A 13,571-nucleotide genomic window follows, 5' to 3' on the forward strand; every position below is an offset into this window, starting at 1 on the left:
GCACAAATGTGACCCGGTTCAGGAAGCAAGGCGTATGGCACACGTCACTACTTCATAGGAGAGGCCTTTGAACTTGAACTCAATGTGTTCTTTGGCAGAAATGCCTTTTGGAACATGTGAACTTTCATGTGCCTTAATAACAGACTTGTATGCCATCTGTAAATACTGATATAATTTGTTAAATTATGAGCCTAGTTGGTTTAGCCACAGAAAAAGACAGGAACTTTCCCTCTAGCCATGATTGGCTGAGATAATGGATAGGCTGGACATGCCAAGAGATGAGTTCGGAATGGTCTGCCATGTAGCATGCTTCTGTCTATAACATGAGCTGCTCAGTATGTGTAGATACTACAGGTGGCATTTTTTAAAAGATCTAACATTAGCCATGGAGAACTGCAAAAGTGTTGCTACTACACTCAACAACCTTGCTGCCCTGAATTTAGCAGGCGCTACCGACAAAGATCAGTGGGGAAAAGTTGTGATGGACTACCTTCTGCACACGATCAGTGTGAACCGGAGTGATTTGACACAACGCGGGCCAAACAAGCTGTACAAACAAAAGCAGACACAACACAGAATGTCTTACTTAGTAACAGGGGTTCCAGTCTGCCATATAGCGATTATCCATGTATACAGGTAAGAGTCTAGCTACATTTTCCGTTATTTTCCATTTCTAATTTTGCCAAAGTCGTTTTCATTGCAAGTTAAAGCATACTGTTAGCTAGCTAGGGAATGTTAGCTTGCTGGTTCGCTAGCTAGCATTACATGTATTATCTGTGTAATAATATTATTAGTATCTCAAAAATCCATATGCATTGCTAGTTATATCCTAATGATAGCTAGCTACTTAACATTGAACATATTTGGTTAGCTTTAGGTACCTGCAGATTCATACTACAGCATTTCATGCATTTCATTCCATATGGAAATCCGTTTGTATTTCTTGTAGAATGGGTTGGGATTGTGGTTCCTTCTTTAGCTAGCTAGCTACATGTCTAAACAAAAAAAGACTCCACTTCACCAGATGATTACATGACCCATGTTAGCCAGGTGTGTCTGGGGTTGATTACGGCCATCTATTGTATTTCATGAACATGTGTAAATGTCTTGACAAAAAGTGACCCATCTTCTTAGGTAGATGTGGCTGGGGGGTGGTTATAGCATTTCTTTCACATGACCCATCAATTTTGACAAATGTGTCTGGGTAAGCGACATCTCATAATTATCAAATGTTTTTTTATCTGGACACTTTCTATTTTTGATATCGCTACTATGCAAATGTGCAAAGTCAGATTAGGTTATAGGCCAAGAACTAGATAAAGTGTATTTTTACCTGGAGTTTTTCCCTATTGTAGGCTACTACTTTCACCATTTTCAGTCTTGAAATCTTTGGTTGTTAACTACACTACCTTGCTCACTCTGTTTAGCACATGTGAATCCTCAAAGAGATGGGTGGGGCTAAGGCTTCAGAGGGTGTGAACGATGCTGAATAGGTGTCGGCAAAGGAGAGCTCTCCAGTAGGTGTACCAAAGTATTCAAGTGCCATTTTCTCAAAAGTGGAGTTTCAAATTAATCAACATTCAAAGCAGAACTACTTTCCCATTATTCCAAAACTGCAGGTTATGATATACCATTTTGTAGTGCATAAACATTGTCTGTCCTCGGTTGCAACACTCACTACAGAGTTCCAAACTGTCTCTGGAAGGAACGTTAGCACAATAACTGTTTGTCAGGATCTTCATGAAATGGGTTTCCATGGCTGAGCAGCTCCACACAAGCCTAAGATCACCATGCGCAATGCCAAGTGTCGGCTGGAGTGGTGTAAAGCTTGCCGCCATTGGACTCTAACAGTGGAAACGTGTTCTCTGGAGGGATGAATCACACTTCACCATCTGGCAGTCCGACAGATGATTCTGGGTATGCGGAAGCCAGGAGAACGCTACCTGCCCTAATGCATAGTGCCAACTGTAAAGTTTGGTGGAGGAGGAATAATGGTCTGGGGTGATTTTTCATAGTTCGGGCTAGATCCCTTAGTTCCTTAGTTCCAAGTGAAGGAAAATCTTAACGCTACAGAAACAAAAATCTCTCTGGTAAGAAGAAGGGCGGGGGTGTATGCCTTATGATTAAGGACTCATGGTGTAATCATAACAACATACAGGAACTCAAGTCCCTTTGTTCACCTAACCTAGAATTCCTTGCAATCAAATGCCAACCAAATTATCTACCAAGCAGACACCTCGACGACCCTGCTGAAATAACTTTACTGGACTCTATGTAAACTAAAAACCAAATATCCTGAGGCTGCATTTATTGTAGCTGGGGATTTTAACGAAGCTAATCTGAGAACAAGGCTTCCTAAATTCTATCTGCATATCAAATGCGCGACACGCGCTGATAGCATTCTGGACCATTGCTACTCTAACGTCCGCGATGCATACAAAGCCCTCCCCACCCTCCCTTCGGCAAATCTGACCATGACTCCATTTTGTTGCTCCTAGCCTATAGACAGAAACTAAAACAGGAAACGCCCATGCTCATGTCTATCCAATGCTGGTCTGACCAATCAGATTCAACGCTTCAAGACTGCTTCAATCACATGGACTTGATTATGTTCCGGGTTGCCTCAGACAACAACATTGACGTATACACTGACTCTGTGAGCGAGTTTATTAGCAAGTGCATCAATGATGTTGTACACACTGTGCTGTTACTTCCGGTTGGAGCGAGTGGTCGCATCTGCACTTCGCTCCCGCGGGTAGTATAACTTTTTCATTACATTTCATTATATTTCATTATAGCACAACGGTTTGATTTGTCTAATCTTAGCAATTTCTTCTCAGCTAGCTACATAGCCGTCTTTGTATCAAAGATAATTGCGTAATTATCGTATTTCGCCGTCCTAACGTAGTCTTCACTAGCCAGCTAGCTAACGTCCACTGATTAGCTGCACTGGAGAAACTATTACACTCAACTGAACGACTTGATTAGTGTAGTGTTAGCTAGCTACATAGCTGTCTTTGCTGTCTTCGTATCATCGTATCCAAGATAATTGTGTTGTTTAGGTTTAGAGTGTGTAGTCTTAGAGTGATTATCTTAATTTACCGAGGTTAGCTAGCCAGCTATTTGTCATCCTTAACGTAGGAGACTCTGCTAGCTAGCCAACGCTAGCCAACGTCTTCTGAATAGAACTCAACAACCCGGTCGCATTCACAGGTAGTATCACATTTTCACTTCATTTCATTACAGTACAACGGTTTGATTTGTTTGATCGTAGCTAGCTACATAGCTAGCTACATAGCCGTCTTTGTATCAAAGATAATTGTGTAGTCTAGAGCGATTTTCTAGGTTCGCTAGCCAGCTATTGTCGTTCTTTTAACGCAACGTAACGTAAACAACACTGCTAGCTAGCCAGCTAGCCCCCCGAATAGCAACACTGCAGAAACTATTACACTCAACGGAACGACTTGATTAGTGTAGTGTCAACAAGGCAGAGTTCATCTCAGCCTATGCCTCCCTCCAGTCCCTCGACTTCTTGGCACTGACGGAAACATGGATCACCACAGACAACACTGCTACTCCTACTGCTCTCTCTTCGTCCGCCCACGTGTTCTCGCACACCCCGAGAGCTTCTGGTCAGCGGGGTGGTGGCACCGGGATCCTCATCTCTCCCAAGTGGTCATTCTCTCTTTCTCCCCTTACCCATCTGTCTATCGCCTCCTTTGAATTCCATGCTGTCACAGTTACCAGCCCTTTCAAGCTTAACATCCTTATCATTTATCGCCCTCCAGGTTCCCTCGGAGAGTTCATCAATGAGCTTGATGCCTTGATAAGCTCCTTTCCTGAGGACGGCTCACCTCTCACAGTTCTGGGCGACTTTAACCTCCCCACGTCTACCTTTGACTCTTTCCTCTCTGCCTCCTTCTTTCCACTCCTCTCCTCTTTTGACCTCACCCTCTCACCTTCCCCCTACTCACAAGGCAGGCAATACGCTCGACCTCATCTTTACTAGATGCTGTTCTTCCACTAACCTCATTGCAACTCCCCTCCAAGTCTCCGACCACTACCTTGTATCCTTTTCCCTCTCGCTCTCATCCAACACCTCCCACACTGCCCCTACTCGGATGGTATCGCGCCGTCCCAACCTTCGCTCTCTCTCCCCCGCTACTCTCTCCTCTTCCATCCTATCATCTCTTCCCTCCGCTCAAACCTTCTCCCACCTATCTCCTGATTCTGCCTCCTCAACCCTCCTCTCCTCCCTCTCTGCATCCCTTGACTCTCTATGTCCCCTATCCTCCAGGCCGGCTCGGTCCTCCCCTCCCGCTCCTTGGCTCGATGACTCATTGCGAGCTCACAGAACAGGGCTCCGGGCAGCCGAGCGGAAATGGAGGAAAACTCGCCTCCCTGCGGACCTGGCATCCTTTCACTCCCTCCTCTCTACATTTTCCTCCTCTGTCTCTGCTGCTAAAGCCACTTTCTACCACCCTAAATTCCAAGCATCTGCCTCTAACCCTAGGAAGCTCTTTGCCACCTTCTCCTCCCTCCTGAATCCTCCTCCCCCTCCCCCCCTCCTCCCTCTCTGCAGATGACTTCGTCAACCATTTTGAAAAGAAGGTCGACGACATCCGATCCTCGTTTGCTAAGTCAAACGACACCGCTGGTTCTGCTCACACTGCCCTACCCTGTGCTCTGACCTCTTTCTCCCCTCTCTCTCCAGATGAAATCTCGCGTCTTGTGACGGCCGGCCGCCAAACAACCTGCCCGCTTGACCCTATCCCCTCCTCTCTTCTCCAGACCATTTCCGGAGACCTTCTCCCTTACCTCACCTCGCTCATCAACTCATCCCTGACCGCTGGCTACGTCCCTTCCGTCTTCAAGAGAGCGAGAGTTGCACCCCTTCTGAAAAAACCTACACTCGATCCCTCCGATGTCAACAATTACAGACCAGTATCCCTTCTTTCTTTTCTCTCCAAAACTCTTGAACGTGCCGTCCTTGGCCTGCTCTCCCGCTATCTCTCTCTGAATGACCTTCTTGATCCAAATCAGTCAGGTTTCAAGACTAGTCATTCAACTGAGACTGCTCTCCTCTGTATCACGGAGGCGCTCCGCACTGCTAAAGCTAACTCTCTCTCCTCTGCTCTCATCCTTCTAGATCTATCGGCTGCCTTCGATACTGTGAACCATCAGATCCTCCTCTCCACCCTCTCCGAGTTGGGCATCTCCGGCGCGGCCCACGCTTGGATTGCGTCCTACCTGACAGGTCGCTCCTACCAGGTGGCGTGGCGAGAATCTGTCTCCTCACCACGCGCTCTCACCACTGGTGTCCCCCAGGGCTCTGTTCTTGGCCCTCTCCTATTCTCGCTATACACCAAGTCACTTGGCTCTGTCATAACCTCACATGGTCTCTCTTATCATTGCTATGCAGACGACACACAATTAATCTTCTCCTTTCCCCCTTCTGATGACCAGGTGGCGAATCGCATCTCTGCATGTCTGGCAGACATATCAGTGTGGATGACGGATCACCACCTCAAGCTGAACCTCGGCAAGACGGAGCTGCTCTTCCTCCCGGGGAAGGACTGCCCGTTCCATGATCTCGCCATCACGGTTGACAACTCCATTGTGTCCTCCTCCCGGAGCGCTAAGAACCTTGGTGTGATCCTGGACAACACCCTGTCGTTCTCAACCAACATCAAGGCGGTGGCCCCTTCCTGTAGGTTCATGCTATACAACATCCGCAGAGTACGACCCTGCCTCACACAGGAAGCTGCGCAGGTCCTAATCCAGGCACTTGTCATCTCCCGTCTGGATTACTGCAACTCGCTGTTGGCTGGGCTCCCTGCCTGTGCCATTAAACCCCTTCAACTCATCCAGAACGCCGCAGCCCGTCTGGTGTTCAACCTTCCCAAGTTCTCTCACGTCACCCCGCTCCTCCGTTCTCTCCACTGGCTTCCAGTTGAAGCTCGCATCCGCTACAAGACCATGGTGCTTGCCTACGGAGCTGTGAGGGGAACGGCACCTCAGTACCTCCAGGCTCTGATCAGGCCCTACACCCAAACAAGGGCACTGCGTTCATCCACCTCTGGCCTGCTCGCCTCCCTACCACTGAGGAAGTACAGCTCCCGCTCAGCCCAGTCAAAACTGTTCGCTGCCCTGGCCCCCAATGGTGGAACAAACTCCTCACGACGCCAGGACAGCGGAGTCAATCACCACCTTCCGGAGACACCTGAAACCCCACCTCTTTAAGGAATACCTAGGATAGGATAAGTAATCCCTCTCACCCCCCTTAAGATTTAGATGCACTATTGTAAAGTGACTGTTCCACTGGATGTCATAAGGTGAATGCACCAATTTGTAAGTCGCTCTGGATAAGAGCGTCTGCTAAATGACTTAAATGTAAATGTAATGTAAATGTGACTATTAAAACCTTCTCTAACCAGAAACCATGGATTGATGGCAGCATTCGTCAGCAAAACTGAAAGCGCGAACCACCACTTTTAATCATGGCAAGGCGACTGGAAACATGACCGAATACAAACAGTGTAGCTATTCCCTCCGTAAGGCAATCATACAAGCAAAAGCGTCAGTATAGAGACAAAGTAGAGTCGCAATTCAATGGCTGAAACACGAGACATATGTGGCAGGGTCTACAGTCAATCACGGATTACAAAAAGAAAACCAGCCCCGTCGCAGACATCGACATCTTGCTCCCAGACAAATTAAACAAGTTCTTTGCTCGCTTTAAGGACTACACAGTGCCACTGACACATCCCGCTACCAAAGCCTGTGAGTTCTCCTTCACCGTGGCCAACGTGAGTAAAACATTTAAATGTGTTAACCCTCGCAAGGCAATCCTTATCCCTGTCTGCTGACCCCACATGCTTCAAGATGGCCACCATTGTTCCTGTTCCCAAGAAAGCAAAGGTAACTGAAACTAAATTACTATCGTCCTGTAGCACTCACTTCTGTCATCATGAAGTTCTTTGAGGGACTAGTCAAGGATCATATCACCTCCACCCTATCTGATACCCTAGGCCCACTCCAATTTGCTTACCACCCCAATAGGTCCACAGACAACACAATTGCCATCACATTGCACACTGCCCTATCTGGAAAAGAGGAATACCTATGTAAGAATGCTGTTCATTGACTACAGCTCAGCATTTAACACCATAGTAACCTCCAAACTCGTCATTAAGCTTGAGACCCTGGGTCTCGACCCTACCCTATGCAACTGGGTTCTGGACTTTCTGACGGGCCGCCCCCCAGGTGGTGAGGGTGGGGAACAACATCTCCACCCCACTGATCCTCACCATGGGTCCCCACAAGGGTGAATTCACAGCCCCCTCCTGTACTCCCTGTTCAAATCAAATTTGATTTGATTTGATTTTCAACTATGCCTGTGTGGCCATGCATGCCTCCAACTCAATCAGCAAGTTTGCAGACGACACTACAGTGGTAGGCTTGATTACCAACAACGACGAGACAGCCTACAGGGAGGAGGTGAGGGCCCTCAGAGTGTGGTGTCAGGAAAATAACCTCTCACTCAACGTCAACAAAACAAAGGAGATGATCGTGGACTTCAGAAAACAGTAGAGGGAGCACCCCCCATCCACATCGACGGGACAGTAGTGGAGAAGGTGGAAAGTTAAGTTCCTCAGCGTACACATCACGGAAGAAGGCGCTGTCACCTCTTCAGGAGGCTGAAGGAATTTGGCTTGTCACCTAAAAAACAGATGATTCCATTCCAGAAGTTACAATGAGCCCGTCCTCCTATAGCTCTTCCCACCAGCCTCCACTAATCCAGGGGGTTTCAGACTGGCACATAGCCGTTTATTTGGAGTGGGGGAAGGGGAGTTGCAAGGGCATTTTCTGTTAAACCTTAATAATAATATATGCCATTTAGCAGACGCTTTTATCCAAAGCGACTTACAGTCATGTGTGCATACATTCTACGTATGGGTGGTCCCGGGAATGCTTGTGTACGAAAATATCCTTTAAGCCTAGGCATTGGGCTTGAGAATGTTTCTTTAACAAACTCATACAAGGTAGAAAAGTGCGCATTAATAGAGGCCTGTTCTAAGTGTGTTGTGTGTGTGTAGAAGGACCCCATGATGTCTGGGCGCTCAGCCAAGAATGACAGAAACTAACTGCTTCCTCTCAGCCTAACTGGAGACAGAGTAAAGTGTTATATTCTACACACCAGTGATAGAGCTGTTGTTCTGTTTGGAGCCTGTTTCTGGGCGAAAGGTTCATGTTTTGTGCGTGTTTAGGGTTAGGACATACGTCATTTGGGCCGAGAGTCAAAGGTGCTTGGCTTTCCCAACTTGGGGGAACCGTTGAGCTGCTGTTAGAGGAAGTATGTCTGGAGTGACTTCCTGTCACTTTGGCCCCCATTGTCCTCACTCAGTTGCGACAGACAGAGGCAACCTTTTCACCCAGTCGTCGCTCCCCACACACACATAGATCGGGTCACATGTTTTTGCAGGTGTTTGCATGAGATCGCTTGACTATAGAAGGCTTCCGTGATCTTTGTGTGCAGGCTCTCACTCCATCTCACCTGCGTGGGTGGTGCGACAATGCCACCTTACAATAATACGTTTTTAATAAAAGGAATACCTTGATTGATTATTGACTTTGCCTCTCCTCGTTATTAGTTAAAAGGTAGAATTTCCACCACAGAGTGCGGTATTGAAAATCATACTATAGGTGGTACTTCTAAATTCCCCAAGCCTAGTGCACACACATCGGCCTGCGCAAAACCACGCACACACACACACACACACACACACACACACACACACACACACACACACACACACACACACACACACACACACACACACACACACACACACACACACACACACACACACACACACACACACACACACACACACACTTCTCATCAGAGATTAGACCTCTCTGCTGTGCTCTCTCTCTATTTCTGTTTTTGGAATCTCTCTCTCACACACGCATACCTACACACCTACACACACACACCCATACCTCCTGATCTGCTTTGTGGAAGTGCTTGACGAGGTTGTTTACTGCCTCCCTCATTTCCTCCTGCACCTGGACAGAAGACAGTCCTGAATGAAGGAGAGAGGGGGAGCGAGGATCATGGAGAAGAGATGGAGGGATTGAGAGGAGGAAGAGACGTAAAGATGGACAATGGCATGGAGGAGATAAGGAGAGCATTAAAAGTAAGGTAAAGCAATGAGTGACTTAAAAACATTTTTTGCACATTTTACTCATGACAATAGAAAGAAAATATTATGGTTGACTGTTTCTATAAAAAGTGAAATATCTGTTTTTGACTGTCGTTTTAATTACAGGTGCAAACTGTGTGTGTGTCTGTCCCCAATACATACTGTTGTTACTGTTGCTGCGCCCCAGTGACCCCATGTGTCCACTCTGAGGGGGTGAACCCTGCTCCGGGGGCGTCCCCGTCCACCTCCCAGACTCCTCCTCTCCCCTGGGAGACACCAGCTGAGCAATCAGCACCCTCTCCAGGCTGCCGTCACCCACACCCTTCCCCAGCCAGCGGCCACACGGGAACCTGGGAGGAGAGCGTGGATGTAGAGAGATAATGGGGTCAGAGGATAGATGTGAAGTAGGGCATGTGAGAAGTCATTTGGGATCTGGCAATTCAGAATTTTGAAGGAGAGTCACATTCATTGGGCACCAAACAAAAAGGGAGGGACGACCTGAACTTGTCTAATAATGAACCCAAATTTTCCTGTTGCAGAACGTTTTCAAACGTTTTCCGTTGCGTGCCCTAATGAACATGACCTAGGTGAGTGCAGAAATTAGAGCAACACTTTTCCGACTAACGTGGTCTAAAAGATGTGGAGTTCAATGCAGGTTTGACACGCAGCCAAAACAGTGTGTCCATACAGTATGTGTGCGTTACCTGTAGGTGTGTCCAGTGATCTCGTTGTGCACAATCACACAGTCCACCAGACACTTAGCCAGTAGTCCAGAGTTCTCCTGCCCCAACTGCAGGGTGCTCAGCCTGCCCAGGTTCTGGCACTGACACAGAGACAGAGAGACCAAAGTGAGAACTGTGTGTGTGTGTGTGTGTGTGTGTGTGTGTGTGTGTGTGTGTGTGTGTGTGTGTGTGTGTGTGTGTGTGTGTGTGTGTGTGTGTGTGTGTGTGTGTGTGTGTGTGTGTGTGTGTGTGTGTGTGTGTGTGTGTGTGTGTGTGAGAGACAATGATTTGTGAGAACGCGTGTACATGTAGGTGTGTGTGTGTGTGTGTGTGTGTGTGTGTGTGTGTGTGTGTGTGTGTGTGTGTGTGTGTGTGTGTGTGTGTGTGTGTGTGTGTGTGTGTGTGTGTGTGTGTGTGTGTGTGTGTGTGTGTGTGTGTGTGTACATGTGTGTGTGTGTGTGTACATACATGTGTTTGCACATGTGTGTTTGATAGAGAATTCCCAGAGCAGTAGCTTCCATCCACGCCACCCAGCCCAGAGGAACGGAGCATCTCACCTGGAAGACGATCTCCTGCGTGTTCTTGGGGATCTGCCTGACCCCAGAGTCACCCAGCTCTCCAGACACACACACCCAGGGGTTGGACATTGTCATGGCAATGCTCAGCTTCTTCATGGGCGTTATGACAACACGGTATGGAATGCCTGAAGGGACACAAGAGACAAGGACTTTTACATTTTGGTCATTTAGCAGATGCTCTTATCACTGCAAGGCGGTGAACACATTTCAGTGCCATGTTAGATGCCTTACCTCTAGTTCAGGGTTCCCCAACCTCACAGAATTTGTCCCGCGGGTGGTTTTATTTTCCCCCCCTCCAAGTGATTTTAATTTAACAAATCTGTTCCCAAGTATTCTCACGCATAATAGAGCCACGGGATCGTCTACAAATATAAACAAGGTCTGAAATTATTATGTTTTACTCAAACATAATGTCTGTTTTGGCTTCTCGTGGTCAATTTGCAGTCTACACATTATTTATAATTAAGTTCATGGACCCTTCATTTACTCAAGACTATTTAAAAAATATATTTAATCGGCCCGCGGCTGAATCTAGTTGATGATCCCTGCTCTAGTTTAAACCAGCTAACAATGTTTGGTTCCCTAGTACGCTAGTGTTAACGTTCCACTATCCAAGATGCCAGTGTTCTAAAAACATTCCTTCTTAAAACGTTTCGGGGACTGTCTTAAGAACTGTTTTCAGAACAGCCGGTACGTAGATGTTGACTTATGATATGAAAGTAATATTTCTGCAAAATCAATCTAATAACTGTAATGCTCTAATAACATTAGGAAAACAGTCTCATACTGTTGTCATACAACCAAATAGGAACAAGGAACCCAACGAGAACACCCCCCGATATGTTCCAGGAACGGTTGTGGTTTCAGTATCTTGGAAGCTGGGACGTGTTCATTAGGAGCCGCAACAAACATTTAGCAGAAAGCTAAAAAGGAACACTTCTTATTGAACACAGCCCTGCTACACTTACTGATGGAGGTGAATGTGCGTGTGAAGCAGAGGTAGTCCACAGTGTTGAGGGACAGCAGGTGGAACAGGAACTGCTCCCTCTCCTCCTCACACAGTAGGAACGCGTGGGGCTTGTACAGCTGCCTGTAGGGAGGGGACCGAAAAGTGAACACACACACACACACACACACACCTCACAGAGAGAAGGAAACAAAGCATACGTCTGAAGATTCATCTGTCATTGCCCTTTTCACGTCATGGTGACGACCTGAAACGTGGAGGCTCAAATATTTGTATTTTTCACATGGTCCTTTCCAGCACGGTCCTAGCAACTATCGTGGAGGTGCAACCAAGCCAGCTCAGTGCGGCTTCCCAAACTGTTTTATGATCAATTGTTTCCATATGGCATTTACATTGTAAACAATTCTGACTTTGCGAGTAAGGATGTCTTCGGAATAACTTCATTTGACCACCACTGACTTCTGAGTGGCTCGGCTCTGCTCAGCTCTTCTCAGCTCTGCTCAGCTCTGCTCAGCTCTTCTCAGCTCTGCTCAGCTCTTCTCAGCTCTGCTCAGCTCTGCTCAGCTCTGCTCAGCTCTTCTCAGCTCTGCTCAGCTCTGCTCAGCTCTGCTCAGCTCTTCTCAGCTCTGCTCAGCTCTGCTCAGCTCTTCTCAGCTCTGCTCAGCTCTGCTCAGCTCTTCTCAGCTCTGCTCAGCTCTGCTCAGCTCTGAAGAGTTTTAATGGCACATGCACAAGTACGGTGAAATGCCTTTCTTGCAAACTCAAAACCCAACAATGCGCTAATCAATAACAATTGAATAAAAAATGTGCAATAAAGTAAGTAAGTAAGCATACTATATACAGGAAAACAATTATTAAGTCAGTTCCAATACAATATTTACAATGTGCAGGACTACTGGAGTGATGGAGGTAGATATGTAGAGGGGTAAGGTGACGAGGCATCAGGATATATGATAAACGGTAGCAGCAGCTTGCATGTGAGTGGCTGGGCGGGTGTGTAGAGTCGGCATAAATGTATGTGTGTATTCTGTGTGAGTGGGAAAATGATGGAGTGAGTGATTGTGTGTGTGTGTTGGAGTGATTGTGTATAGGGCCCTGTGAGTGTGCATAGGGCCCTGTGAGTGTGCATAGGGCCCTGTGAGTGTGCATAGGGCCCTGTGAGTGTGCATAGGGCCCTGTGAGTGTGCATAGGGCCCTGTGAGTGTGCATAGGGCCCTGTGAGTGTGCATAGCATAGGGCCCTGTGAGTGTGCATAGGGCCCTGTGAGTGTGCATAGGGCCCTGTGAGTGTGCATAGGGCCCTGTGAGTGTGCATAGGGCCCTGTGAGTGTGCATAGGGCCCTGTGAGTGTGCATAGGGCCCTGTGAGTGTGCATAGGGCCCTGTGAGTGTGTATAGGGCCCTGTGAGTGTGCATAGGGCCCTGTGAGTGTGTATAGGGCCCTGTGAGTGTGTATAGGGCCCTGTGAGTGTGCATAGGGACCTGTGAGTGTGCATAGGGCCCTGTGAGTGTGCATAGAGACAGTGCACAAATAAAGGGTTAATAAAGATACAAGGTTAACGCAGACCGTCTGTGTAGCTATTTATCAGTCGTATTGCTTGGGGATAGAAGCTGTTCAAGAGCCCGTTGGTGTCAGACTTGCACCTGGACCTGGACCTCTTGCCGTGCGGCAGCAGAGAAAACATGGCTGGAGTCTGGAGTGGCTGGAGTCGTGAACGATTTTCCGGGCCTTCTTTTCAGACCGCTTAATATACAGGTCCTGGATGGCAGGGAGCTCGGCCCCAGTGATGTACTAGGCTTTCCGCACAACCCTCTGTAGCGCCATGCGGTCGAAGGCGGTGCTATTGCCATACCAAGCAATGATGTAGCCAGTCAATATGCTCTCAGTGGTACAGCTGTAGAACCTTTCCAGGATTTGAGGGCCCATGCCAAACTTTTTCAACCTCCTGAGGGGGAAGAGATACTGTCGCGTCTTCTTCACGACCGTGCGTGTGTGTTTGGACCAGTGGTTTGGACACCGAGTAACTTGAAGCTGTCTACCTGCTCCACTGACGCCCTGTCGATATGAATGGGGGCATGCTCGCCCCCTCCCCCCGT

At 47.7% G+C, this 13,571-nt stretch overlaps 1 protein-coding gene across 2 annotated transcripts in view; it reads right to left on the bottom strand.

The window, feature by feature from the left end:
* LOC124039241 (DENN domain-containing protein 5B-like) overlaps window positions 1-13,571 on the bottom strand; it is a 61,711-nt gene that overhangs the window by 12,883 nt on the left and 35,257 nt on the right. For both annotated transcript variants that reach the window (XM_046355164.1, XM_046355155.1), the window contains exons 14-18: window positions 11,478-11,599; window positions 10,489-10,634; window positions 9,914-10,032; window positions 9,372-9,559; window positions 9,007-9,089 (exon numbers count right to left, since the gene is read on the bottom strand). In XM_046355164.1, coding sequence (XP_046211120.1) covers window positions 9,007-9,089; window positions 9,372-9,559; window positions 9,914-10,032; window positions 10,489-10,634; window positions 11,478-11,599 — 658 coding nt within the window. The remainder of the gene's footprint in view (window positions 1-9,006; window positions 9,090-9,371; window positions 9,560-9,913; window positions 10,033-10,488; window positions 10,635-11,477; window positions 11,600-13,571) is intronic.

This window comes from Oncorhynchus gorbuscha, linkage group LG01 (genome assembly GCF_021184085.1).
Source record: "Oncorhynchus gorbuscha isolate QuinsamMale2020 ecotype Even-year linkage group LG01, OgorEven_v1.0, whole genome shotgun sequence".
In the NCBI taxonomy this organism is placed as follows: Eukaryota; Metazoa; Chordata; class Actinopteri; order Salmoniformes; family Salmonidae; genus Oncorhynchus; species Oncorhynchus gorbuscha.